General features: G+C 41.1%; 1 protein-coding gene across 1 annotated transcript in view; it reads right to left on the bottom strand.

Moving 5' to 3' along the window:
- The window catches only part of LOC139764653 (receptor-type tyrosine-protein phosphatase mu-like), a 298,336-nt gene that overhangs the window by 136,267 nt on the left and 136,037 nt on the right, over positions 1-26,032 (bottom strand). Inside the window, exons 21-22 of the mRNA XM_071691513.1 lie at positions 17,328-17,485; positions 13,178-13,330 (exon numbers count right to left, since the gene is read on the bottom strand). Coding sequence (XP_071547614.1) covers positions 13,178-13,330; positions 17,328-17,485 — 311 coding nt within the window. The remainder of the gene's footprint in view (positions 1-13,177; positions 13,331-17,327; positions 17,486-26,032) is intronic.

Here is a 26,032-nt window from a genome sequence, read left to right as displayed (position 1 = left end):
TTCTGAAACCACACTGCTCTTCCCCAATCTGATGCTCTGTACATGCCTTCACCCTCTCAATCAATACCCTCCCATATAATTTGCCAGGAATACTCAACAAACTTATACCTCTGTAATTTGAGCACTCACTCTTATCCCCTTTGCCTTTGTACAATGGCACTATGCACGCATTCCGCCAATCCTCAGGCACCTCACCATGAGTCATACATACATTAAATAACCTTACCAACCAGTCAACAATACAGTCACCCCCTTTTTTGATAAATTCCACTGCAATACCATCCAAACCTGCTGCCTTGCCGGCTTTCATCTTCCGCAAAGCTTTTACTACCTCTTCTCTGTTTACCAAATCATTTTCCCTAACCCTCGCACTTTGCACACCACCTCGACCAAAACACCCTATATCTGCCACTCTATCATCAAACACATTCAACAAACCTTCAAAATACTCACTCCATCTCCTTCTCACATCACCACTACTTGTTATATATATATATATATATATATATATATATATATATATATATATATATATATATATATATATATATATATGAGTCAGTTGTTGTTCGCTGATGATACAGTGCTGGTGGCTGATTCATGTGAGAAACTGCAGAAGCTGGTGACTGAGTTTGGTAAAGTGTGTGAAAGAAGAAAGTTAAGAGTAAATGTGAATAAGAGCAAGGTTATTAGGTACAGTAGGGTTGAGGGTCAAGTCAATTGGGAGGTAAGTTTGAATGGAGAAAAACTGGAGGAAGTAAAGTGTTTTAGATATCTGGGAGTGGATCTGGCAGCGGACGGAACCATGGAAGCGGAAGTGAATCATAGGGTGAGGGAGGGGGCGAAAATCCTGGGAGCCTTGAAGAATGTGTGGAAGTCGAGAACATTATCTCGGAAAGCAAAAATGGGTATGTTTGAAGGAATAGTGGTTCCAACAACGTTGTATGGTTGCGAGGCGTGGGCTATGGATAGAGTTGTGCGCAGGAGGATGGATGTGCTGGAAATGAGATGTTTGAGGACAATGTGTGGTGTGAGGTGGTTTGATCGAGTAAGTAACGTAAGGTTAAGAGAGATGTGTGGAAATAAAAAGAGCGTGGTTGAGAGAGCAGAAGAGGGTGTTTTGAAATGGTTTGGGCACATGGAGAGAATGAGTGAGGAAAGATTGACCAAGAGGATATATGTGTCGGAGGTGGAGGGAACGAGGAGAAGTAGGAGACCAAATTGGAGGTGGAAAGATGGAGTGAAAAAGATTTTGTGTGGTCGGGGCCTGAACATGCAGGAGGGTGAAAGGAGGGCAAGGAATAGAGTGAATTGGATCGATGTGGTATACCGGGGTTGACGTGCTGTCAGTGGATTGAATCAGGGCATGTGAAGCGTCTGGGGTAAACCATGGAAAGCTGTGTAGGTATGTATATTTGCGTGTGTGGACGTATGTATATACATGTGTATGGGGGTGGGTTGGGCCATTTCTTTCGTCTGTTTCCTTGCGCTACCTCGCAAACGCGGGAGACAGCGACAAAGCAAAAAAAAAAAAAAATATATATCCCTGGGGATAGGGAAGAAAGAATACTTCCCACGCATTCCTCACGTGTCGTAGAAGGCTACTAAAGGGGACGGGAGCGGGGGGATGGAAACCCTCCCCTCCTTGTATTTTAACTTTCTAAAAGGGGAAACAGAAGAAGGAGTCACGCGGGAGTGCTCATCCTCCTCGAAGGCTCAGATTAGGGTGTCTAAATGTGTGTGGATGTAACAAAGATGAGAAAAAAGGAGAGATAGGTAGTATGTTTGAGGAAAGAAACATGGATGTTTTGGCTCTGAGTGAAACGAAGCTAAAGGGTAAAGGGGAAGAGTGGTTTGGGAATGTCTTGGGAGTAAAGTCAGGGGTTAGTGAGAGGACATGATCTAGAAAGGAGTAGCACTAGTCCCGAAACAGGAGGGGTGGGAGTATGTGATAGAGTGTAAGAAAGTAAACATTAGATTGATATGGGTAAAACTGAAAGTGGATGGAGAGAGATGGGTGATTATTGGTGCATATGCACCTGGGCATGAGAAGAAAGGTCATGAGAGGCAAGTGTTTTGGGAGCAGATGAGTGAGTGTGTTAGTAGTTTTGATGCACGAGACCGGGTTATAGTGATGGGTGATTTGAATGCAAAGGTGAGTAATGTGGCAGTTGAGGGAATAATTGGTATACATGGGGTGTTCAGTGTTGTAAATGGAAATGGTGAAGAGCTTTTAGATTTATGGGAATACCTGGTTTAAAATGAGAGATATACATGAGTATACGTATGTAAGTAGGAGAGATGGCCAGAGAGCGTTATTGGATTGCGTGTTAATTGACAGGCATGCGAAAGAGAGACTTTCGGATGTTAATGTGCTGAGAGGTGCAACTGGAGGGATGTTTGATCATTATCTTGTGGAGGCGAAGGTGAAGGTTTGTAGAAGTTTTCAGAAAAGAAGAGAGAATGTTGGGGTGGAATGAGTGGTGAGAGTAAGTGAGCTTGGGAAGGAGACTTGTGTGAGGAAGTACCAGAGAAAGGTGAGAACAAAGAACCTAAGGGGAGTGGGGGAGAAATGGGATGTATTTAGGGAAGCAGTGATGGCTTGCGCAAAAGATGCTTGTGGCATGAGAAGCATGGGAGGTGGGCAGATAAGAAAGGGCAGTGAGTGGTGGGATGAAGGAGTTAGATTATTAGTGAAAGAGAAGAGAGAGGCATTTGGACGATTTTTGCAGGGAAATAATGCAAATGACTGGGAGATGTATAACAGAAAGAGGCAGGAGGTCAAGAGAAAGATGCAAGAGGTGAAAAAGAGGGCAAATGAGAGTTGGGGTGAGAGAGTATCATTGAATTTTAGGGAGAATAAAAAGATGTTTAGGAAGGAGGTAAATAAAGTGCGTAAGACAAGGGAACAAATGGGAACTTCAGTGAAGGGGGCTAATGGGGAGAAGATAACAAGTATTGGTGATGTGAGAAGTAGATGGAGTGAGTATTTTGAAGGTTTATTGAATGCGTTTGATGATAGAGTGGCAGATATGGGGTGTTTTGGTAGAGGTGGTGTGCAAAGTGAAAGATTGGGGAAAATGATTTGGTAAACAGAGAAGAGGTAGTAAAAGCTTTGCGGAAGATGAAAGCCGGCAAGGCAGCGGGTTTGAATGGTATTGCAGTTGAACTTATTAAAAAATGGGGTGACTGTATTGTTGACTGATTGGTAAGGTTATTCAATGTATGTATGACTCATGGTGAGGTGCCTGAGGATTGGAGGAATGCTTGCATAGTGCCATTGTACAAAGGCAAAGGGGATAAAAGTGAGTGCTCAAATTACAGAGGTATAAGTTTGTTAAGTATTCCCGGGAAATTGTATGGGAGGGTATTGATTGAGAGGGTGAAGGCATGTACAGAGCATCAGATTGGGGAAGAGCAGTGTGGTTTCAGAAGTGGTAGAGGATGTGTGGATCAGGTGTTTGCTTTGAGAAATGTATGTGAGAAATACTTAGAAAAGCAAACGGATTTGTATGTAGCATTTATGGATCTGGAGAAGGCATATGATAGAGTTGATAGAGGTGCTCTGTAGAAGGTATTAAGAATATATGGTGTGGGAGGCAAGTTGTTAGAAGCAGTGAAAAGTTTTTATCGAGGATATAAGGCATGTGTACGTGTGGGAAGAGAGGAAAGTGATTGGTTCTCAGTGAATGTAGGTTTGTGGCAGGGGTGTGAGATGTCTCCATGGTTGTTTAATTTGTTTATGGATGGGGTTGTTAAGGAGGTGAATGCAAGAGTTTTGGAAAGAGGGGCAAGTATGCAGTCTGTTGTGGATGAGAGAGCTTGGGAAGTGAGTCAGTTGTTGTTCGCTGATGATACACCGCTGGTGGCTGATTCGTTTGAGAAACTGCAGAAGCTGGTGACTGAGTTTGGTAGAATGTGTAAGTGTAAAAGAAGAAAGCTGAGAGTAAATGTGAATAAGAGCAAGGTTATTAGGTACAGTAGGGTTGAGAGACAAGTCAACTGGAAGGTGAGTTTGAATGGAGAGAGACTGGAAGAAGTGAAGTGTTTTAGATATCTGGGAGTGGATTTGGTAGCGGATGGAACCATGGAAGCGGAAGTGAATCATATGGTGGGGGAAGGGGCGAAAGTTCTGGGAGCGTTGAAGAATGTGTGGAAGTAGAGAACATTATCTCAGAAAGCAAAAATGGGTATGGTTGAAGGAAAAGTGGTTCCAACTATGTTATATGGTTGCGAGGCGTGGGCAATGGAAAGAGTTGTGTGGAGGGTGGATGTGCTGGAAATGAGATGTTTGAGGACAATATGTGGTGTGAGGTGGTTCGATCGAGTAAGTCATAACAGGGTAAGAGAGATGTGTGGTAATAAAAAGAGTGTGGTTGAGAGAGCAGAAGAGGGTGTTTTGAAATGGTTTGGTCACATGGAGAGAATGAGTGAGGAAAGATTCACCAAGAGGATATATGTGTCAGAGGTTGAGGGAACGAGGAGAAGTGGGAGACCAAATTGGAGGTGGAAAGATGGAGTGAAAAGGATTTTGAGTGATCGGGGCCTGAACATGCAGGAGGGTGAAAGGCGTGCAAGGAATAGAGTGAATTGGAACGATGTGGTATATAGGGGTCGACGTGCTGTTAATGGATTGAACCAGGGCATGTGAAGCTTCTGGGGTAAACCATGGAAAGTTCTGTGGGGTCTGGATGTGGAAAGGGAGCTGTGGTTTCGGTGCATTATTACATGACAGCTAGAGACTGAGTGTGAACGAATGTGGCCTTTGTTGTCTTTTCCTTTCGCTACCTCGCGCACATGAGGGGGGAGGGGGTTGCTATTTCATGTGTGGCAGGGTGGCGATGGGAATGAATAAAGGAAGACAGTATGAATCATGTACATATGTGTACATATGTATATGTCTCTGTGTATATATATATGTATACACTGAGATGTATAGGTATGTATATTTGCATGTGTGGACGTGTATGTATATACATGTGTATGTGGTTGGGTTGGGCCATTCTTTGGTCTGTTTCCTTGTGTTACCTCGCTAATGCGGGAGACAGCGACAAAGCAAAATAAATAAATAGATAAATATACATAAGAGTACGTATGTAAGTAGGAGAGATGGTCAGAGAGTGTTATTGGATTACGCGTTAATTGATAGGCGCGTGAAAGAGAGACTTTTGGATGTTAATGTGCTGAGAGGTGCAACTGGAGGGATGTCTGATCATTATCTTGTGGAGGCAAAGATGAAGATTTGTAGAGGTTTTCAGAAAAGAAGAGAGAATGTTGGGGTGAAAAGAGTGGTGAGGGTAAGAGCTTGGGAAGGAGACTTGTGAGGAAGTATCAGGAGAGACTGAGAACAGAATGGAAAAAGGTGGAAACAAAGGACTTAAGGTGAGTGGGGGAGGTATGGGATGTATTTAGGGAATCAGTGATGGCTTGCGCAAAAGATGCTTGTGGCATGAGAAGCGTGGGAGGTGGACAGATTAGAAAGGTAGTGAGTCCTGGGATGAAGAAGTAAGATTATTAGTGAAAGAAGAGAGAGAGGCATTTGGATGAATTTTGCAGGGAAATAATGCAAATGACTGGGAGATATATAAAAGAAAGAGGCAGGAGGTCAAGAGAAAGGTGCAAGAAGTGAAAAAGAGGGCAAATGAGAGTTGGGGTGAGAGAGTATCATTAAATTTTAGGGAGAATAAAAAGAAGTTTTGGAAGGAGGTAAATAAAGTGCATAAGACAAGGGAACAAATGGGAACTTCATTGAAGGGGGATAATGGAGAGGTGATAACAAGTAGTGGTGATGTGAGAAGGAGATTGAATGAGTATTTTGAAGGTTTGTTGAATGTGTTTGGTGATAGATTGGTAGATATAGGATGTTTTGGTAGAGGTGGTGTGCAAAGTGGGAGGGCTAAGGAGAATGTTTTGGTAAACAGAAGAGGTAGTAAAAGCTTTGCGGAAGATGAAAGATGGCAAGGCAGCAGGTTTGGATGGTATTGCATTGGAATCTGTTAAAAAAGTGGGTGACTATGTTGTTGACTGGTTGGTAAGGTTATTCAATGTATGTATGACTCATGGTGAGGTGCCTGAGGATTGGCGGAATGCTTGCATAGTGCCATTGTACAAAGGCAAAGGGGATAAAGGTGAGTGCTCAAATTACAGAGGTATAAGTTTGATGAGTATTCCTGGGAAATTATATGGGAGGGTATTGATTGAGAGGGTGAAGGCATGTACAGAGCATCAGATTGGGGAGGAGCAGTGTGGTTTCAGAAGTGGTAGAGGATGTGTGGGTCAGGTGTTTGCTTTGAAGAATGTATGTGAGAAATACTTAGAAAAGCAAATGGATTTGTATGTAGCATTTATGGATCTGGAGAAGGCATATGATAGAGTTGATAGAGATACTCTGTGGAAAGTATTAAGTATATATGGTGTGGGAGGCAAGTTGTTAGAAGCAGTGAAAAGTTTTTATCGAGGATGTATGGCATGTTTACGTGTAGGAAGAGAGGAAAGTGATTGGTTCTCAGTAAATGTAGGTTTGCGGCAGGGGTGCGTGATGTCTCCATGGTTGTTTAATTTGTTTATGGATGGATTTGCTAGGGAGGTGAATGCAAGAGTTTTGGAAAGAGGGGCAAGTATGAAGTCTGTTGTGGATGAGAGAGCGTGGGAAGTGCGTCAGTTGTTGTTAGCTGATGATACAGCGCTGGTGGCTGATACTGGTGAGAAACTGCAGAAGCTGGTGACTGAGTTCGGTAAAGTGTGTGAAAGACGAATGCTGAGAGTAAATGTGAATATGAGCAAGGTTATTAAGTACAGTAAGGTTGAGGGACAAGTCAATTGGGAGGTAAGTTTTAATGGAGAAAAACTGAAGGAAGTGAGGTGTTTTAGATATCTGGAAGCGGATTTGGCAGTGGATGAAAACATGGAAGCAGAAGTGAATCATAGGGTGGAGGAGGGGGCGAAAGTTCTGGGAGCATTGAAAAATGTGTGGAAGTCGAGAACGTTATCTTGGAAAGCAAAAATGGGTATGTTTGAAAGAATAGTGGTTCCAACAAAGTTATATCTTGCGAGGCGTGAGCTATAGTTGCGCGGAGAAGGGTGGATGTTTTGGAAATGAGATGTTTGAGGACAATATGTGGTGTGAGGTGGCTTGATCGAGTAAGTAATTAAAGGGTAAGAGAGATGTATGGCAATAAAAAGAGTGTGGTCAAGAGAGCAGAAGAGGGTGTTTTGAAATGGTTTGGTCACATGGAGACCAAATTTGGTCTCCCACTTCTCCTCGTTCCCTCCACCTCTTACATATATATCTTCTTTGTCAATCTTTCCTCACTCATTCTCTCCATGTGACCAAACCATTTCAAAACACCCTCTTCTGCTCTCTCAACCACACTCTTTTTATCACCACACATCTCTCACCCTTTCATTACTTACTCGGTCAAACCACCTCACACCACATATTGTCCTCAAACATCTCATTTCCAGCACATTGACCCTCCTCTGCACAACTCTACTATAACCCATGCTTCGCAACCATATAACATTGTTGGAACCACTATTCCTTCAAACATACCCATTTTTGCTTTCCGAGATAATGTTCTCGCCTTCCACACTTTTTCAATGCTCCCTGAACTTTCGCTCCCTCCCCCACCCTATGAGTCACCTTAGCTACCACGGTTCCATCCACTGCCAAATCCACACCCAGATATCTAAAACACTTCACTTCCTCCAGTTTTTCTCCATTCAAACGTATCTCCCATTCGACTTATCCCTCAACCCTACTCTCAGCTTTCTTCTTTAACACATTTTACCAAACTCAGTCGCTAGCTTCTGCAGTTTCTCACCCAAATTAGCCACCAGTGCTGTATCATCAGCGAACAACAACTGACACTTCCCAAGCTCTCTCATCCACAACAGACTGCATACTTGCCCCTCTCTCCACAACTCTTGCATTCACCTCCCTAACAACCCCATCCATAAACAGATCAAACAACCATAGAGACATCACGCACCCCTGCCAGAAACCAACATTCACTGAGAACCAATCGTTTTCCTCTCTTCGCACTCGTACATAGCCTTACAACCCCCATAAAAATTTTTCACTGCTTCTAACAACTTGCTTCCCACACCATATATTGTAAATACTTTCTACAAAGCATCTCTATCAACTCTGTCATATGCCTTCTCCAGATCCATAAATGCTACATACAAATCCATTTGCTTTTCTATGTATTTCTCACATACATTCTTTAAAGCAAACACCTGATCCACACGTCTTCTGCCAATTCTGAAGCCACACTGCTCTTCCCCATTTGATGCTCTGTACATGCCTTCACACTCTCAATCTATACCCTTCCATATAATTTCCTAGGAATACTCAACAAACTTATATCTCTTTAATTTGAGCACTTACCTTTATCCCCTTTGCCTTTGTACAATGGCTGTATACAAGCATTCTGCCAATCCTCAGGCACCTCACCATGAGTCATACATACATTGAATAACCTTACCAACCAGTCAACAATACAGTCACCCCCTTTTTTAATAAATTCCACTGCAATACCATCCAAACCCGCTGCCTTGCTGGCTTTCATCCTCCGCAAAGCTTTTCCTACCTCCTCTCTGTTTACCAAAACATTCTTCCTAACCCTCTCACTATGCACACCAACTCGACCAAAACACCCTATATCTGCCACTCTATCATCAAACATACTCAACAAACCTTCATCCCTGGGGACAGTGGATAGGGGAGAAATAATACTTCCCATGCATTCCACACATGTCGTAGAAGGTGACTAAAGGGGACAGGAGCGGGGGGCTAGAAACCCTCCCCTCCTTGTATTTTAACTTTCTAAAAGGAGAAACAGAAGGAGTCATGCATGGAGTGCTCATCCTCCTCAAAGGCTCAGATTGGGATGCTTGAATGTGTGTGGATGTAACCAAATGAGAAAAAAGGAGAGACAGGTAGTGTGTTTGAGGAAAGGAACCTGGATGCTTTGGTTCTGAGTGAAACAAATCTCAAGGGTAAAGCGGAAGAGTGGTTTGGGAATGTCTTGGGAGTAAAGTCAGGGGTTGGTGAGAGGACAAGAGCAAAGAAAGGAGTAGCACTACTCCTGAAGTAGGAGTTGTGGGAGTATGTGATAGAGTGTAAGAAAATAAACTCTAAATTGATATGGGTAAAACTGAAAGTGGATGGAGAGAGGTGGGTGACTATTGGTGCCTATGCTCCTGGTAATGACAAGTAAGATCATGAGAAGCAAGTGTTTTGGGAGCAGCTGAGTGAGTGTGTTAGCAGCTTTGGTGTACAAGACTGGGTTATAGCGATGGTTGATTTGAATGCAAAGGTAAGTTATGTGGCAGTTGAGGGTATAATTGGTGTACATGGGGTGTTCAGTGTTGTAAATGGAAACGGTGAAGAGCTTGTAGATCTGTGTGCTGAAAAAGGACTGGTGATTGGGAATGCCTGGTTCAAAAAGAGATATATACATAAGTATACGTATGTAAGTAGGGGAGACGACCAGAGAGTGTTATTGGATTATGTGTTAATTGGTAGGTAAGTGAAAGAGACTTTTTGATGTTAATGTGCTGAGAGGTGCAACTGGAGGGATGTCTGATCATTATCTTGTGGAGGCAAATGTGAAGATATGTAGAGGCTTTCAGAAAAGAAGAGAGAATGTTGGGGTGAAGAGAGTGGTGAGAGTAAGTGAGCTTCGAAATGAGACTTGTATGAGGGGAGTGGGAGAGGAATGGGATGTATTTAGGGAAGCAGTGATGGCTTTTACAAAAGATGCCTCTGGCATGAGAAAGGTGGGAGGTGGGCAGATTAGAAAGGGTGGTGAGTGGTGGGATGAAGAGGTAAGATTGTTAGTGAAAGAGAAGAGAGAGGCCTTTGGATGATTTTTGAGGGGAAATAATGCAAATAAGTGGGAGATGTATAAAAGAAAGAGGCGAGAGATCAAGAGAAAGGTGCAAGAGGTGAAAAAGAGGGCAAGTGAGAGTTGGGGTGAGAGAGTATCATTAAATTTTAGGGAGAATAAAAAGTTGTTTTGGAAGGAGGTAAATAAAGTGCGTAAGACATGAGAACAAATGGGAACATCAGTGAAGGGGGCAAATAGGGAGGTAATGATAAGTAGTGTTGAAGTGAGAGGGAGATGGAGTGAGTATTTTGAAGGTCTGTTGAATGTGTTTGATGATAGAATTGCAGAAATAGGGTGCTTGGTTGAGGAGGTGTGTGAAGTGATAGGGTAAGGGAGAATGATTTGGTAAACAGAAAAGAGGTAGTGAAAGCTTTGCAGAAAATGGAAGCCGGCAAGGTGGCGGGTTTGGATGATACTGCTGTGGAAGTCATTAAAAACGGGGTGACTGTGTTGTTGACTTGTTGGTGAGGATATTCAATGTATGTATGGTTCATGGTGAAGTGCCTGAGTATTGGCGGAATGCGTGCATAGTGCCATAATACAAAAGCAAAGGGGATAGAGGTGAGTGTTCAAATTACAAAGGTATAAGTTTGTTGAGTAATCCTGGGAAATTATATGGGAGGGCATTGATTGAGAGGGTGAACGCATGTACAGAGCATCAGATTGGAGAAGAGCAATGTGGTTTCAGAAGAGAGAGAGAGAGAGAGAGAGAGAGAGAGAGAGAGAGAGAGAGAGAGAGAGAGAGAGAGAGAGAGAGAGAGAGAGAGAATGCCTCATGTTTTCCATTTCTAATGATCTATAACAAATTACCAATTCCCTTACCCATATTCCAGACCATCACAACCACTCTCCTAACACTACGAATGAATTTTTCACCTCCAATACTACACACTACAGCAGCACAATCTTGGAAAAGTCTCCTACTTAATCACACCTCCTCCTGTGGCTGTTCCCTCTAAACTCCAATACTGGAATTTCTATAGTGCTGACTGGACTAAATTGCAATAATTCTTTTTTCAACTTTCCATGTTAAGATTATTGCCTCTCCTTGGGTGAAGCTTTCATATTTGCTGAGCTTCAGGCAGAGGTTAGTTTTAAGAAGATAGCAATATACCCCCTCTTCCTGTAAAAACCATCTTTTCTTCTAATTCCTAATTCAACTATTCTGTTCTGAGGCCTTTCATCTAACTTGGGAAAACCCTCCTTTCTACTACTTACATTCAATTTTCACTTTTGTTTGAAATCACTGGAAATATGTTATTCATGAGATAGTGTCCCCTTCTCCAAAGAAAGCACAATAATATCTTACCTCTCACTGACAGGTCTCCCTGGTTGTTAGCCAAAATATTCCCAAACAACTTATGTTATGGTCTTTCCAACAACACTACAGCTCTCTCTCTTAATGACAAAAAGCAACTCATTTTAGTTCTTTTCTTCTCTACCTTCTCCTTGGATGACACCAACATTCCTCTTACTAATCATATGCCTTTTCCTATAATTTCTACTAGTATACTCAAAAAAGTATCTTTCTCTCTCTCTGAACACAAGCAAAGTCTACTGACCAAATAGTATCTCTTTCTGTGCTTTGAAGAAATGTACTTCTGAAGTTCCACCAATACTTGCCCATATTTTCCGCTTCAGCTCAAATACGATAAGTCTTCCTTCATGTTGGTAATGTATACTAGCACAGGAGGATGAACATTCTACCTCTTCTAGTTATCATCCTAAGGCTCTTGCTTCTATTTCTAAAGTCTTCAAGTCTGTTTCAATTCCAATTTTCTAAAGCATCTTGAATCTGTCTCTTATCTGATCCTAAGTATGGCTTTCACAAATCAAGATCCACCGAAAGAAATTTTTGGAGAACCCTATGTCATAACTCTTGATGTAATGGACACTTTTGACTATGTATGAATTTGTATCAGGGTCTGATTTCAGAGACCTATTTTGACTTTCCTTCCTCACTGTTTTCTCTCATATCTAGCTTCCTCTCCAGTTGATCTATCACCTTCACTGTTGGCAGATCAAGCTCTTTCTCCCTATCAGTAGGGCAGTCTCTCAGGGTTTTATATTTCCCAGATTCTTTCTTCTTTTCATCAACTAGTTTCTTTCTTCAACAGGTAACAAAATGCATCAGTTCACTGAGAATCCAACATCACATTCTTCCATTTTCATGAATTTCCTCCACATCCTCAATCTCAATTTATGTCAAATCTCATCGCAACTGACTACATAATCCAAAAATTGGATAGCATTTTTTGCCGAGACAACTGCAACTTAGTCAATGCTTATACTATTTTTTGTCCACTTCTCTTTCGAAAGTGCTCACTATTTTTCCATCTGGCTCAGCAATTCCACCACTCAATATGAGAAACAAATTTGGTATCACTGTAACATCCAAGCTATCGTGGAAACCTTACTTCACAAAAATTGATATATCTGGCTCTAAAAAACTGGGAATACTGTTCAGATGCCACTTCTCTTCTGAAGTGATGTTCCAAAGATTCTAGCTCTACATACTAACTTGACAGTGTCAAGTCAAATTGGTACAAATTAATAACCCTCCCAATCTGACTTCAAAACCTAACTCACTTGCCATATGCAACAGGTTTGTTCTCTTCCCCTCTTCTTTAAATATTGCTTTGGTTTCTGCTCCTGAGAACTAGCTGCTTGCATGTTCCAACCATCAGTTATGCCATGTAATACTAAGCAAGCCACTACATCATATATTCACTGTGTAGATTATGTGAACTCAAGGGTGTGCTGTTGTGATGTCTGTTTCCATTCCTAAAATGTGATGCTTTGCCTTCTCAAGTCTTATCTAATAATTACAAGCTGCCCCTTGTAATACATGATAGTATGGCTAAAAGTCTATGGAAAAGAGGGTGGTCATGAAAAAGACAGATAGATATGGTAAACAAATTGCTTTGGGGTAGCGTACTTCATATGAGGATGTGAGGGGAATGATTTTTGATCATGTGTACGAAGCTGATTTCTCTATGAAGGTGTGAATCCATCTAGCATACAAAGTGATGAATATAGAAATGCTGATATTAATTTGCATGCAAATCATTCATTAGTTTACGACGTGTATGAGTGAATTTGAAGGCTGTGTGGCCTTGATCTACCCCACGTAAATGGAAATGAAATCAATGACGTTCATCATATGCTTCACTAAATATTCTAACAATATAATGACAGTTTTACTGAAAAAAATACAAATGTTTCTTTTCTCAGTATATCATAAGGAGACAGACTGGGTCTGGAGTAATGTGATAACCAACCTGAAATTCTTTTTTGGCTTCTAAGGAATTGATGGTCCTGTTGAGGTAAGCTTCTACCTCCACCTGAGGGATGCGTCTTGACATATTCTCATAAATCTCTTCCAAAGCCAAGTTCTCATAGGAGGGTTCCATCACTGCTATATCACCATTTTCCTGTAAGTGGGGCACTAATAGAGACTACATTGACATATACTATACATCACATTTTAGTATTCTGACATGCTTCTTTTTTCTTAATCGTTACATGTTTCAAAAGGACCTAATTGTTTGCTGCTGTTTGCTTTCCCTTCCTTTGATGGAAATATGGACATGCTATATAAAGCAAAACTTTCAATAACAAATTACGAGTTGTAATCTTCCAAAAACACCTGTCCTTAATCGTTATTTTTCCTTTGTCAATCAGACTAAAAATACTGAAAGGAAGTATCACTGAAATATCAAGAAAGAAAGAGGCAAAAGTTAATTTTTCTTTTTACAACAATTTGACTCTTAAAGAGATTGAGCATATGATGAAATATTTTCCTGTACAACTGTGGATGTACTACTGTAACCCTTGGATGATGATGTGGATCAAGCATTCAAAAAGGAGTCTCTCTGTAGGATACTAACAAAAAACAACCTCACTGCATAGGTAATGGCACACTACATCATTGCCTTATCACATTCTCAAAACATTTTTTCCAATGCATCTTCAGGAGAAACATCAACTCCATTTTTTGCAAGACATTGGATGGCAAAGTTACCCAATATGCCTGATAAAGAAAAAAGATCCATCACACTCACCAAAACTGAATCCTTAGTAAACATCCATATCTGTCTATATATATATCTGATACCTGTTCCCCCTGTGAGCTCCTATCAAGGGGGTGGCACGGCAAAAGAGTCTCCACTTATCCCTGTCCTTACAAGCCTCCTCGCATACACCACTGCATGCATTCTTTCATTTTTCTTCCTCCAGTATTCTTACACTCTGTTTCCCATTGTCACAGGTAGTCTTCCTCTTGCATCAACCCCTTTACTTATATTATTATACACTCTCCTTGTTTACTCCCTGTCTTACATTCTTTCCTCACACCCAAACCAACTCAGAGTATTATGTTTTATTCACTCTGCCACTCCACAACTCATTCCCTTTGCATCTCTGCCTCACCCATTCTCTCATACACCACCTCATTACTTCCTTCATTCCATCTAGTCATACTATATATTTCTCTTTAGTAACTCATTCCACAGCTTGGATTCTTGACCTCTGTGACTCATCCCATGTTCATGTTTTAGTTGCATAGGTCAAGGTTGGAGAGACTATGCTGTTCCACAAGCCTTTCTTCACTTCCATACTTACACCTCTACCCTTCATCATTTCATTAAGGGACCTAATAACTTTTCTATCCTGTACTGTTCTCTCCTTCCATATCACCAAACGTACCTATGATAGCTCTCAAATACTTAAATTCAGATGCTACTTACAATCTTTCTGCCCCATATCTATATCACAATTTAGTACATTTCCTCTCACTCTATAAGCCTTTGCAAAATCTATACTTTCACTCTGTTTCCTCTGCTTTAATTGTATTTGCCTTCAATCACCTACACTTACACACAAAAACTTTTCACTGCTTCTACCTCCCACACCATATACTGTTAATACCTTCCACAGGATATCTTTATCAACTCTATCATATGCCTTCTCCAGATCCATAAATGCTAAATACAAATCCATCTGTTTTTCTAAGTATTTCTCATATACATTTTTCAAAGCAAACACCTGCTCCACACATCCTCTACCACTTCTTGAACCACACTGCTCTTCCCCAATCTGATGCTCTGTACATGCTACGTCCCTTCATTGTATATCAACTGACTGTAACATTTCTTTCATGTATCTCCCCTGATGATGTGATTATTACATGAAAGTGCACTTGGGAACTTATCGTGTTTCATTCCCCGTGGAGGTAGCGCAAGAAAACAGACGAAAGAATGGCCCAACCCACGCACATACACATGTATATACATACACGTCCACACACATAAATATACATACCTATACATCTCAACGTATACATATATATACACACACAGACATATACATATATACACATGTACATAATTCATACTGTCTGCCTTTATTCATTCCCATTGCCACCTCGCCACATGCAATAACAACCCCCTCCCCCTCATGTGTGTGAGGTAGCGCTGGGAAAAGACAACAAAGGCCCCATTCATTCACACTCAGTCTCTAGCTGTCATGTAATAATGCACCGAAACCACAGCTTCCTTCCCACATCCAGGCACCACAAAACTTTCCATAGTTTACTCAGATGCTTCACATGCCCTGGTTCAATCCATTGACAGCGCATCAACACTGGTATACCATATCGTTCCAATTCACTCTATTCCTTGCACGCCTTTAACCCTCCTGCATGTTGAGGCCCCGATCGCTCAAAATCTTTTTCACTCAATCCTTCCACCTCCAATTTGGTCTCCCTTTTCTCCTGTAGAGACAGGATGACAGAATGTATGGATATGGGCAACACTGTAACCTCCTGTACAGATATCAGATCAGTGTGTTTAGACATGGCTAACAAAATATACTCTTCTCATACTATGGTACAGGTTGAACCTCTTTAATTAGGCAACCTTGGGATCTGACCACTGCCAGACCACAGAAAAATGCTGAAAACAGAACTTGACCCCTAAAGGAACCTCCTATGTAAACATATGCCTGACCCCTAGTCTTGCCAGCTCATAACACATATATATTGCTGTGTTATCAAAGGTAAGAAAAAGCCTAAAACAGGGAATGATACAACCATTAATGCTTCCAAACAAGGTTTTTATTGTTTCATTAGATTACATCAGAAGCACTCCCAGATGGGGACTCATCAATATCTTGGGCAAAGGTTTTCCATGGCATATGATGCCAATACAGGGCAGACTTGTCAGCATTATACACTTGTTCTGGGGCTAAGTTCTCTGCTGCGACTAGCTGTGCAAATTCATCCACAAACTTTGTTGGAGCTTTGTGATGGGTAGCAAATGTATCGAATGACCAGAGGTTGGTAGTTGGCTCAGGTTGACTTGTTACTATTGTTGTTTTATTGTTATCGGCAAGGCAGCCATCCCACGCTGTGTGAGTCCTAGCCAGGCAGCCAGCTCGTACACTCTCTCTTGCCCGGTACACATTGCTGTTAGTTGTTTAATAGAGAACTGGAGTTTTCACAAGCTTCTGTGTCAGCACTATGCTTTTCACTGCACACACTATGTACTGAAATTCCATGTCTCCACTTAAACTTGTGTAACCATCCTTGCGAATATTTACAGTCATAGACTTGCTTTTGTTTTCTCTGAAAAACTTTGGCCTGCTCAATAAGAATCTCCCCAGAAATGCTTACATCTTCATTATATGGGAGCTTAAACCACTTTATAGATGCACTATCTAATTTTGTACTCCTGGCTCCTTTCAAAGTTTTCTGAAACTTTAACCTTTTCTGGCTTTCATTTTCAGCATAAAACTGAATACATAAAATTACCAGGACTGATAATTAGCTCAACTGCTAACAGCACAGCCCTGGTGGCAGATCCACAAACTAAAGGCAGCACATTCAAAACATGCCGGACCATGGGAGTTGGTGGACCACAGAGCACTGGATTTGAGATACAACATGTATATAGATGGCTTGCAGGATGTGTGGACTTTTGTAGCACTAAATACCCTTCCTATAGTGTATAGAAGGCTGCAGGATAAATGGACATACCTAACACTGTATACCCTTCCTATGGTATGGATAGAAAGACAAGATGTGTGGATATCAGCAACAGTTTATACCCTTCCTATAATATAGATAGCAGGATTTGTGGAAATAGTAATGTTACATACCCTTCCTACGGTGTATAGCAGTGCCATAAAAATATCCTTTAATGATAGTCTGCAATCTGAGAACATGTACAAGACTATTGAGTAAGCTGCACTGTAAATGTATCTACAAAAACATTATGAGGTAAAAGAATGTTCCGTAATAAAAAAGCTTCCATGAGAGAAAAAAGACAGATCAGGCTATAACCTAGAAAATGCAGGATAATTCTTCACAAAACCATGTATCTAATAAATATGGTTTACTGTGATGAAACATAAAAGAGAAAACAAACAAACCTGGTTCTGTGAATGATCAGCAGGAAGTTCTTGATCTGGGGTTGGGGCAAAATGCACAGCAACTTCGCTCTGAACTGCAGGATTCAAGGTGGTCTGAGCTGGACGACTGTCCTCAGATGAAATTTCTTCATTTTCAGGAAGTGCTTGGTTCCCTATTCCTGAACATGGACATAGATGATCACAAATGCATGGGATGAATCTGGTCACTTACTTATGGTTTGTAGACAATTTCAAAAGTTAAACTACACACAAAAAATACTACAAGCCAATTAGCTGAATGTGTAATGAATCAGGAATACCACAAAGAAAGTAGAACATGTTTATAAATTCAATTACTTGAAGAACAGTAACAGATATCAACTATATGACAAAACTACAGACAAGATATTTCATTTTATTATCATACTTAATTGCTGTTTCCTGCATGAGCAAGGTAGCACCAGGAAACAGACGAAGAATGGCCCATTCACTCGTATACACATATACATACACATAAATGCCCATACATGCACATACATATATATACATACACATACACAGACATATACATATATACACATGTACATATTCATACTTGCTTACCCTCATCCAATCCTGTTGTTATCCTGCCCCAGAGGAAACAGCATCGCTACCCCCAGCTTCAGCAAGGTAGCGCCAAGAAAACAGACAAAAAAAGGCCACATTCGTTCACACTCAGTCTCTAGCTGTCATGTGTAATGCACCAAGACTACAGCTTCCTATCCAGGCCCCACAGACGTTTCCATGATTTATCCCAGTTGTTTCACATGCCCTGGTTCAGTCCACTGACAGCACACTGACTCCAGTATACCACATTGTACAAATTCATTCTATTCCTTGCATGCCTCTCACTCTCCTGTATGTTTAGGCCCTGATCTCTCAAAATCTTTTTCACTCCATCCTTCCACCTCCAATTTGGTCTCCTGCTTCTTCTTGTTCTCTCCACCCTTAAGATATATCCTCTTTATCAATTTTTCCTCACTTACTCTCTCCATTTGTCCAAACCATTTCAACACACTCTTCTACTCTCTCAACCACACTCTTATTTCCAAAGCTCTCTTACCCTTTCATTACTTACTCGATCAAACCACCTCACACCACATATTGTCCTCAAACATTTCATTTCCAACACATCCACCCTCTTCCATACAACCCTATCTATAACCCATTCCTAACAACCATATAACATTGCTGGAACTACTATTCCTTCAGGCATACCTATTTCTGCTTTCCGAGATAACATTCTCTCCTACACATTCTTCATTGCTCCCAGAACCTTTGCCAAGACATATACCTATACAAAATATATTACTCCATTCTTAAACAAGGTATGTCAGGGAAAAAATAATGCTGTCTATCCAGTATCTAAACTATCCTTTAATTTTCACTCAAAACAGAAATGTTGGTTTTGAATGATGAAAAATATATCTCTACTGCTGGCATAGCCCCATGAGCATCTGAGAAAACATTACTTGTTTCCTGGTTATGGAGACTCTATTGCCATGGAAACAGACATTATAGATATAGATAGATAGATAGTAGGGGGTTAAAAGCCCATTTCATTTTCCATATTAGATGCCTCCATTGGAATTCACCCCTATGACCAAATAAAACAACAGAAGAAACAAACAGATGCTCACTAGCAGCACTGTATGGCAACCTAGCCAGGTTATGCCTTGTTTCTTAGAAAAAAGGAAAAATAAATGCATGCTCATTGGGCTTTGTCTACAGTAGAGGTAATGTTTATCATTCTTCAAAACATACTTTTTTCACATAAGGACAGAGCCCAATGAGCATTCTGAAAGCATACTGTTCCTACATGAAGGAGGGACTTAAAGAAAGAGCTAAGGAAAAGTTAGGAAAGGATTTTCCCTTATTGAGAATTGACCCCTACGAAGTATGTTAAGTATACCAGGAAAAGCATATGCAATAGTGTTGATTGAGAGTGCGATGGAAGTAACTGAACGCAGAATAAGTTTGGAGAGAAGAGGCTTTAGGAAAGTTGGGGGATGTGTGAATAAGATTTCTATAATGAGTATAACTGTGGATAAGAATCTAGTGAAAGGAAAGATGCTGTATGCAGCTTTTATGGATTTAAGAAAGCATATGAGAATATAGTGATATGCATTATGGAATGTGTTAAGGATATAAGGGATGTGGGAAAACTGTTGGATGGTGTGAAAGCCTTCTACAGAGGAGCAAATTTATGTGTGAGTTAATGGAGAATTGGCAAAAAGTTGTGGTATACATGTGGGTGTATGACAGGGCCGTGTCATGTCACGAATGCTTTTTAACATAAATATGGATGGAGTTAAAGTGATGGGATGACTGGTGAGAGTAAAAGAAGGGAGCTTGTGGAGAATGTTAAAATTCATAGTCTGGATGTGCAAGGCTTGGGGAAACCTATAATCTTTGGCAGGTTGTATGCAGTAAAAATGGAAATGATGAATGCATGTCATGGGAGGGCATGGGAGGAGGAGTGGTACAAAAGGGAAAGAAGGAAAATTATCAGGGAAGAGGAAAAAAGGATCTGCAATTGTGCTATCACTAGGAGTATAGAAGGGTGTTACAGAGCATGGATAAATGGATCAAGAACAGTGAGGGTGAAAGGAAAGATTGGCATTGTGAGATAAGCATGAGTATATGTATATGCACCTATGAATATGAAGACTGCAAGGTAAGAATGCATGAAGTGCTGGAGAATTTTGAATGACTGTATAAATGGTTTTAACATGGAGAGAAAGGTGCTTGTAATGGGTGATGTGAATAAAAAGGTATAATGTGATGAAACTGGCAAGATAGTTGGTAAATGGGAGTGCCTGGATTAAAGGAGCATGAAAGTTATCTTGTGCATGTCCTGTGCTGAGTGAGGTTTACTCCTTGCGAAAAAAAACTTTTCAGCACAAGAAGATCCATAGGTATACATGGATGAGAAATGATGGAAGAGAAGAACAAAAGCATTTAACTGACTATGTGGCAATGACTACAAGGTTGAGAAAAGCTGTGCTAAGTGCAAGAATTGTGACTGGATTCTTTGGAGACTGACCATTTTGTAGTTCTTGTGGTAGGTGAGGATCAGGAAGAAGTGGAGGTATGGCGTAAGAAAGGATGGAGAGGTAAAAGCTTAGGTAAGTGAGATAATCAGAAAGAATGCAGAAAGAAGGGTGAATGAAAGTTTAGACTGAAGTTAAATGAGTGTAGAGATGCAGTCATGTGTGAACGAGGTGTTTGAAATGTTCTGAGAAACGCTGTTAAAGGTTGTAGAATTAGTAGTCAGATACAAAGTTGTGAGACAGGAATACAATGGAAAATGCAAGGTGGATGGATGAGAATAAAAATGCTGTGGATAAGAAAAAGGTATATGGTAAATTGCTCAAAAGGAATGTACTACTGGAAGTTCAGCAAAGGTATATGGTAAATTGCTCAAAAGGAATGTACTATTGGAAGCTCAGCAAAGAAAGAGGTAGAGTATAAGATGAGTAAGGGAAATGTTAGGAAGCTGACTGAGAAAAGCACGGAAAGATTTGATGAAGATTCTGGAAGAAAGTTGAGCAAAAAGTTTAAGGAAAATGAGAATTTGAGTTGGAAGTGAAAAGGATTGAGGTGGAAATGTAAATTATGAAGTAAGGAAGGGGAGTTGCCAAGTCAAAATGAGGAAGTGAAAGGAAGATGGTAAGAGTATTTTGAAGAAGTGATGAATGTGGAAGAGGGTGAGGCAGCAGTTGTTACATGCATGAGTATGGAGGATGGAAGGAAGATGATACAAATGCAAGGGCCTATAGCAATAAGGGAGCTTAAAAAGGGCGATAAAGAGGCTGAAAGTAGGAAAAGCATTGGAGTGGACGGGCTTGTGGCTGAAGTGGTGAAGTATGGAGAAGAAAGTGTGACAGACCGCATGCATTTGATATGCAATTTAGCATGGAAACTGAAGGTAATGCCTTAGAACTGGGTGAAAGCTATTATCATTTATTTATTCAAAGGAAAAGGTGCCAAGGATTACAGGGGAATAAGCCTGGAGGAAGTAAAGTGTTTTAGATATCTGGGAGTGGATCTGGCAGCGGATGGAACCATGGAAGCGGAAGTGAATCATAGGGTGGGGGAGGGGGCGAAAATCCTGGGAGCCTTGAAGAATGTGTGAAAGTCGAGAACATTATCTCGGAAAGCAAAAATGGGTATGTTTGAAGGAATAGTGGTTCCAACAATGTTGTATGGCTGTGAGGCGTGGGTTATGGACAGAGTTGTGCGTAGGAGGGTGGATGTGCTGGAAATGAGATGTTTGAGGACAATGTGTGGTGTGAGGTGGTTTGATCGAGGAAGTAATGTAAGGGTAAGAGAGATGTGGGGAAATAAAAAGAGCGTGGTTGAGAGAGCAGAAGAGGGTGTTTTGAAATGGTTTGGGAACATGGAGAGAATGAGTGAGGAAAGATTGACCAAGAGGATATATGTGTCGGAGGTGGAGGGAACGAGGAGAAGTGGGAGACCAAATTGGAGGTGGAAAGATGGAGTGAAAAAGATTTTGAGTGATCGGGGCCTGAACATGCAGGAGGGTGAAAGGAGGGCAAGGAATAGAGTGAATTGGATCGATGTGGTATACCGGGGTTGACGTGCTGTCAGTGGATTGAATCAGGGCATGTGAAGTGTCTGGGGTAAACCATGGAAAGCTGTGTGGGGCCTGGATGTGGAAAGGGAGCTGTGGTTTCGGGCATTATTGCATGACAGCTAGAGACTGAGTGTGAACGAATGAGGCCTTTGTTGTCTTTTCCTAGCGCTACCCCGCACACATGAGGGGGGAGGGGGATGGTATTCCATGTGTGGCGAGGTGGCGATGGGAATGAATAAAGGCAGACAGTGTGAATTGTGTGCATGGGTATATATGTATGTGTCTGTGTGTGTATATATATGTGTACATTGAGATGTATAGGTATGTATATTTGTGTGTGTGGACGTGTGTGTATATACATGTGTATGGGGGTGGGTTTGGCCATTTCTTTCGTCTGTTTCCTTGCGCTACCTCGCAAACGCGGGAGACAGCGACAAAGCAAAATAAATAGATAAATAATAAGCCTGTTAAGCATACCAGGACAAGTATATGCAAGAATGTTGATTGATTGAGTTATGGAAGTGAAAGAATGCATAGTAAGAGAGGAGGAAGGGGGCTTTAGGAAAGGAAGGGGGTTTTAGGAAAAGTAGGGGATGTGTGGATCAGATTTTTGTAGTGAAAATGACTGGAAAAGTTAATAGTGAAAGGTAAGGAGTAGACTGCAGCTTTTATGGACCAGGAGAAACGTATTTTAGTCAAGTGGAATGCTTTACAGGATGTGTTCAGGATATATGGGGTAGGGGGACAACCAGCAAAGCATATGCATGTGTAAAAGGGAATGGAGAGTTGAGCAAAAGTTTTGGTATACATGTGGGTGTTAGGCAGGGCTGTGTGATGTCACTGTGGCTTTTTAACATATACATGGATGGATTGATAGAGATGAAAGTAAGACTTGGGAAAGGGCGTACAGAGATGGAGTGTGGCAGTAACGTTTGGTGGCTACTGATAAGCCAGTTTGCAGATGATACTGTATTGTTTGCTGAGAGCGAAGAGGAGTTGCAAAATGTAAGTTTAGGTAATTGAAGGTAAATGCAAGTAAAAGTAGAGTAATGGTGTTTGAAAGGAAATAGAGTGAAGTATAGATTTTACAAAGTGAATAAGAAAGTGTATTAAACTGTGCTATAGATACAGGGAGAGAAAGAGTGGCAGACATAAGGGAATCTAAGTATTTAGGAGCTATCTTGGGTAAGTTTGTTAATATGGAAGAAGAGATAAGGGAGAGGGCAGTATAGGGTAGAAGAGACATAGGGTTTCTTAACAGAATAATGAAGGATAGGTGTGTAAAATGGCAGAAGAAAGGATTAATGGACAGCAAGTTCTCCCAACCCAGACCTATGCAGCTGAAACATGGACAAAGAATGAGTTGCAGCGGTCAAGAATCTAGGCCGAGGAAATGAGCTATCTGAGAGGAGCACATGTGAAGACTAGATGGAATGAAGAAAGAAATGATGAGGTGTATCAGATGTGGTATGGAAAGGAATGCAAAGTGAATGAATTGTGGAATGGCAGAGTGGGTGAAACATAATACTTTGAAGTGGTTTGGGCATGTGGAGAGAATGCACGACAGGGAGTTTACAAGGATAATGTATGATAGTACTTTCAAAGGGGCTGGTGTGAGAGGATGACGACTTGCGACATGGGGAAATTGAGGAGAAGACTACTAGAGGGAGAGAAATGGTGGAAGAATGCATTGAATGGTGTATGTGAGGGAGGCATGTAAGGAGGGGATAAGTGGAGACTCTTTTGCCTTGGCCACCCCCTTGACTGGAGTCTCAGAGGGAATGGGCATCAGAGATATACATTAGGTAGACTGTTGTTTGCTGAGAGTAAAGAGGAGTTGCAGAAGGTTGTAGGTGTGTTTTATGATGTGTGCAGGCAAAGGCAATTGAAGGTAAATGCAAGTAAAAGTAAAGAAATGGTGTCTGAAAGGAAACACTGTGAAAGCATAAATATTGCAAAGTCCTATAGAGTGAAAGAAGAAAGTGTACTAAACTGTTGTACAGATATGGGGAGAAAACGACTGGAAGATATGACAGAATTTAAGAGTTTGGAAGCTATCTTGGGTAAGTTTGGTGATATGGAAGAAAAGATAAGGGATAGAGAAGTACAGGGTAGAAGAGTCATTGGGTATGGAAATATCTCTCTGTCTATCTATATCTCTGATGTCCATACCATAACTGGTAAACTCCAGTGCTATTTCTTTGCCTTTTAGTGCCTTACCCTTAACAGGCCACTGGCAAAGGATAACTCTAACACAGTATTTCCAGAGACCCCTACCTAACGTTCCTACCAATCTACAACTTCTACCTAATACTTCTATTCAATGTTCCTACCTACTATTTCTACCTACTACTACTGCTGTTGGAAAATCTAGAGTTATGAAGAATGAGTTGTGTGAGTTAAGTGTACTCTAGTATAATGTATGAAAAGGAGGGAATGTGTTTGTGGACAGAATTCCAGTAGTTTACATGGGGTTGAGCCAAAAAGAAGTCAAAGAAGTTCAAGTAAAGAAAGGATTACGGGACAGCAATGTCCTCCAGACCCTAACCTATGCACCTGAAACATAGACACAGAATGAGTCACAGAGTTTAAGAACCCAGGGTGCAAAAGTGAGCTACTTATGAGGGGCATGTTGTGACTACATGAAATGAAGAAAATTATGAGGGGGTGCATGAGAGATTTTGTAGGGCAGGGAATGCAAAGGGAATGAAATGTGGAGTGGAGGAGTAGGTGAAACACAGTACTCAGAGGTAGTTTGGGCTTGTGGAAAGAATGCAAAGGGGGAATTTTACAAGGAGAATGTATGATAGTATGATTAAAAGGGTTGGTGTGAAAAGAAGACCACCTATGACATGGGGAAACAGAGTGGAAGAGCACTGGAGGTAGAATAATGGTGGAAGAATGCACAGAGTGGTGTATAAGAGGGAGGCATAAAAGGACAGGGATAAGTAGAGACTCTTTTGCCATGGCCACCTACTTGATTGGAATTCCCAAAAGGAACAGGCATCAGAGATATAGATAGATAGATATATTTTAAGTGACTCATAAATGAGTCACAGTCAGTAACGCAAACTGCTACACTACACAGGTCCATTAAACCTGGGCCAAGATTTCCCATGAGGCCCATGTCTAGGGTCATGGCCCTTAATGATAGGCGTGGTAAGACTACCACAGCTGATATTTCATCGCAACCTGTCTGTATCTCTGGGAGCATATAAACCAATTTTGTTAAGGAACATTCCAACACTTGAAAGAAAAGAAAGAAAAAAATTCCAACAGTGGCATATGTCACAGCTCATGATGTATGCATGTAGCACTGACACTAGCCTATCTTATGAGCTTTCCTTGGAAGACAAAGGATAAGGGGCATTTACACCTCAGCTTGTGCCTTTGTCTCAAGACATCAGAGGTCAAACCTCCAAGACACCCTGCTGCTGCACTAAGAGGCTTACAACCGGTTATATGTTTAACATTCTTTTCCAAGGTTAACATTCCAAAGATTAGGTACAACATGAACCCTCCTAATGAAATCAGTAAAACATTTTCTTCCTACTGGAGGGAACTAATCAGCAATCCTCATTTTGCATTCCTCACTCACCTTCCCCTCTATTCATTATGTCATAGCTCATGATGTATGCATGTAGCACTGACACTAGCCTACCTTATGAGCTTTCCTTGGAAGACAAAGGATAGGGGGCATTTACACCTCAGTTTGTACCTTTGTCTCAAGACATTAGAGGTCAAACCTCCAAGGCACCCTGCTGCTGCACTAAGAGGCTAATAACTGGTTATATGTTTAACGTCCTTTTCCAAGGTTAAACATTCCAAAGATTAGGTACCACATGAACCCTCCTAATAAAATCAGAAAAACATTTTCTTCCTACCGGAGGGACCTAGTCAGCAATCCTCTGTTTGCATTCCTCACTCACCTTCCCCTCTTCATCATGTATTACTTACTGCTAAGTCTATCGTTATGTGATGGAGTGAAACATATGCACGTGGCCTAAGCAAGGCCAACAAGGAAGTAAGCTGCAGAAGGAAGTTTTCTGGCATTGCACTAAAGCTTTGGTAGGTGTAGGAGTCACCC

This window comes from Panulirus ornatus, chromosome 50 (genome assembly GCF_036320965.1).
Source record: "Panulirus ornatus isolate Po-2019 chromosome 50, ASM3632096v1, whole genome shotgun sequence".
NCBI classification, from domain to species: Eukaryota; Metazoa; Arthropoda; class Malacostraca; order Decapoda; family Palinuridae; genus Panulirus; species Panulirus ornatus.
The sequence above is the reverse complement of the archived record's forward strand: the minus strand, read 5'-3'. Positions and strand labels throughout refer to the sequence as shown.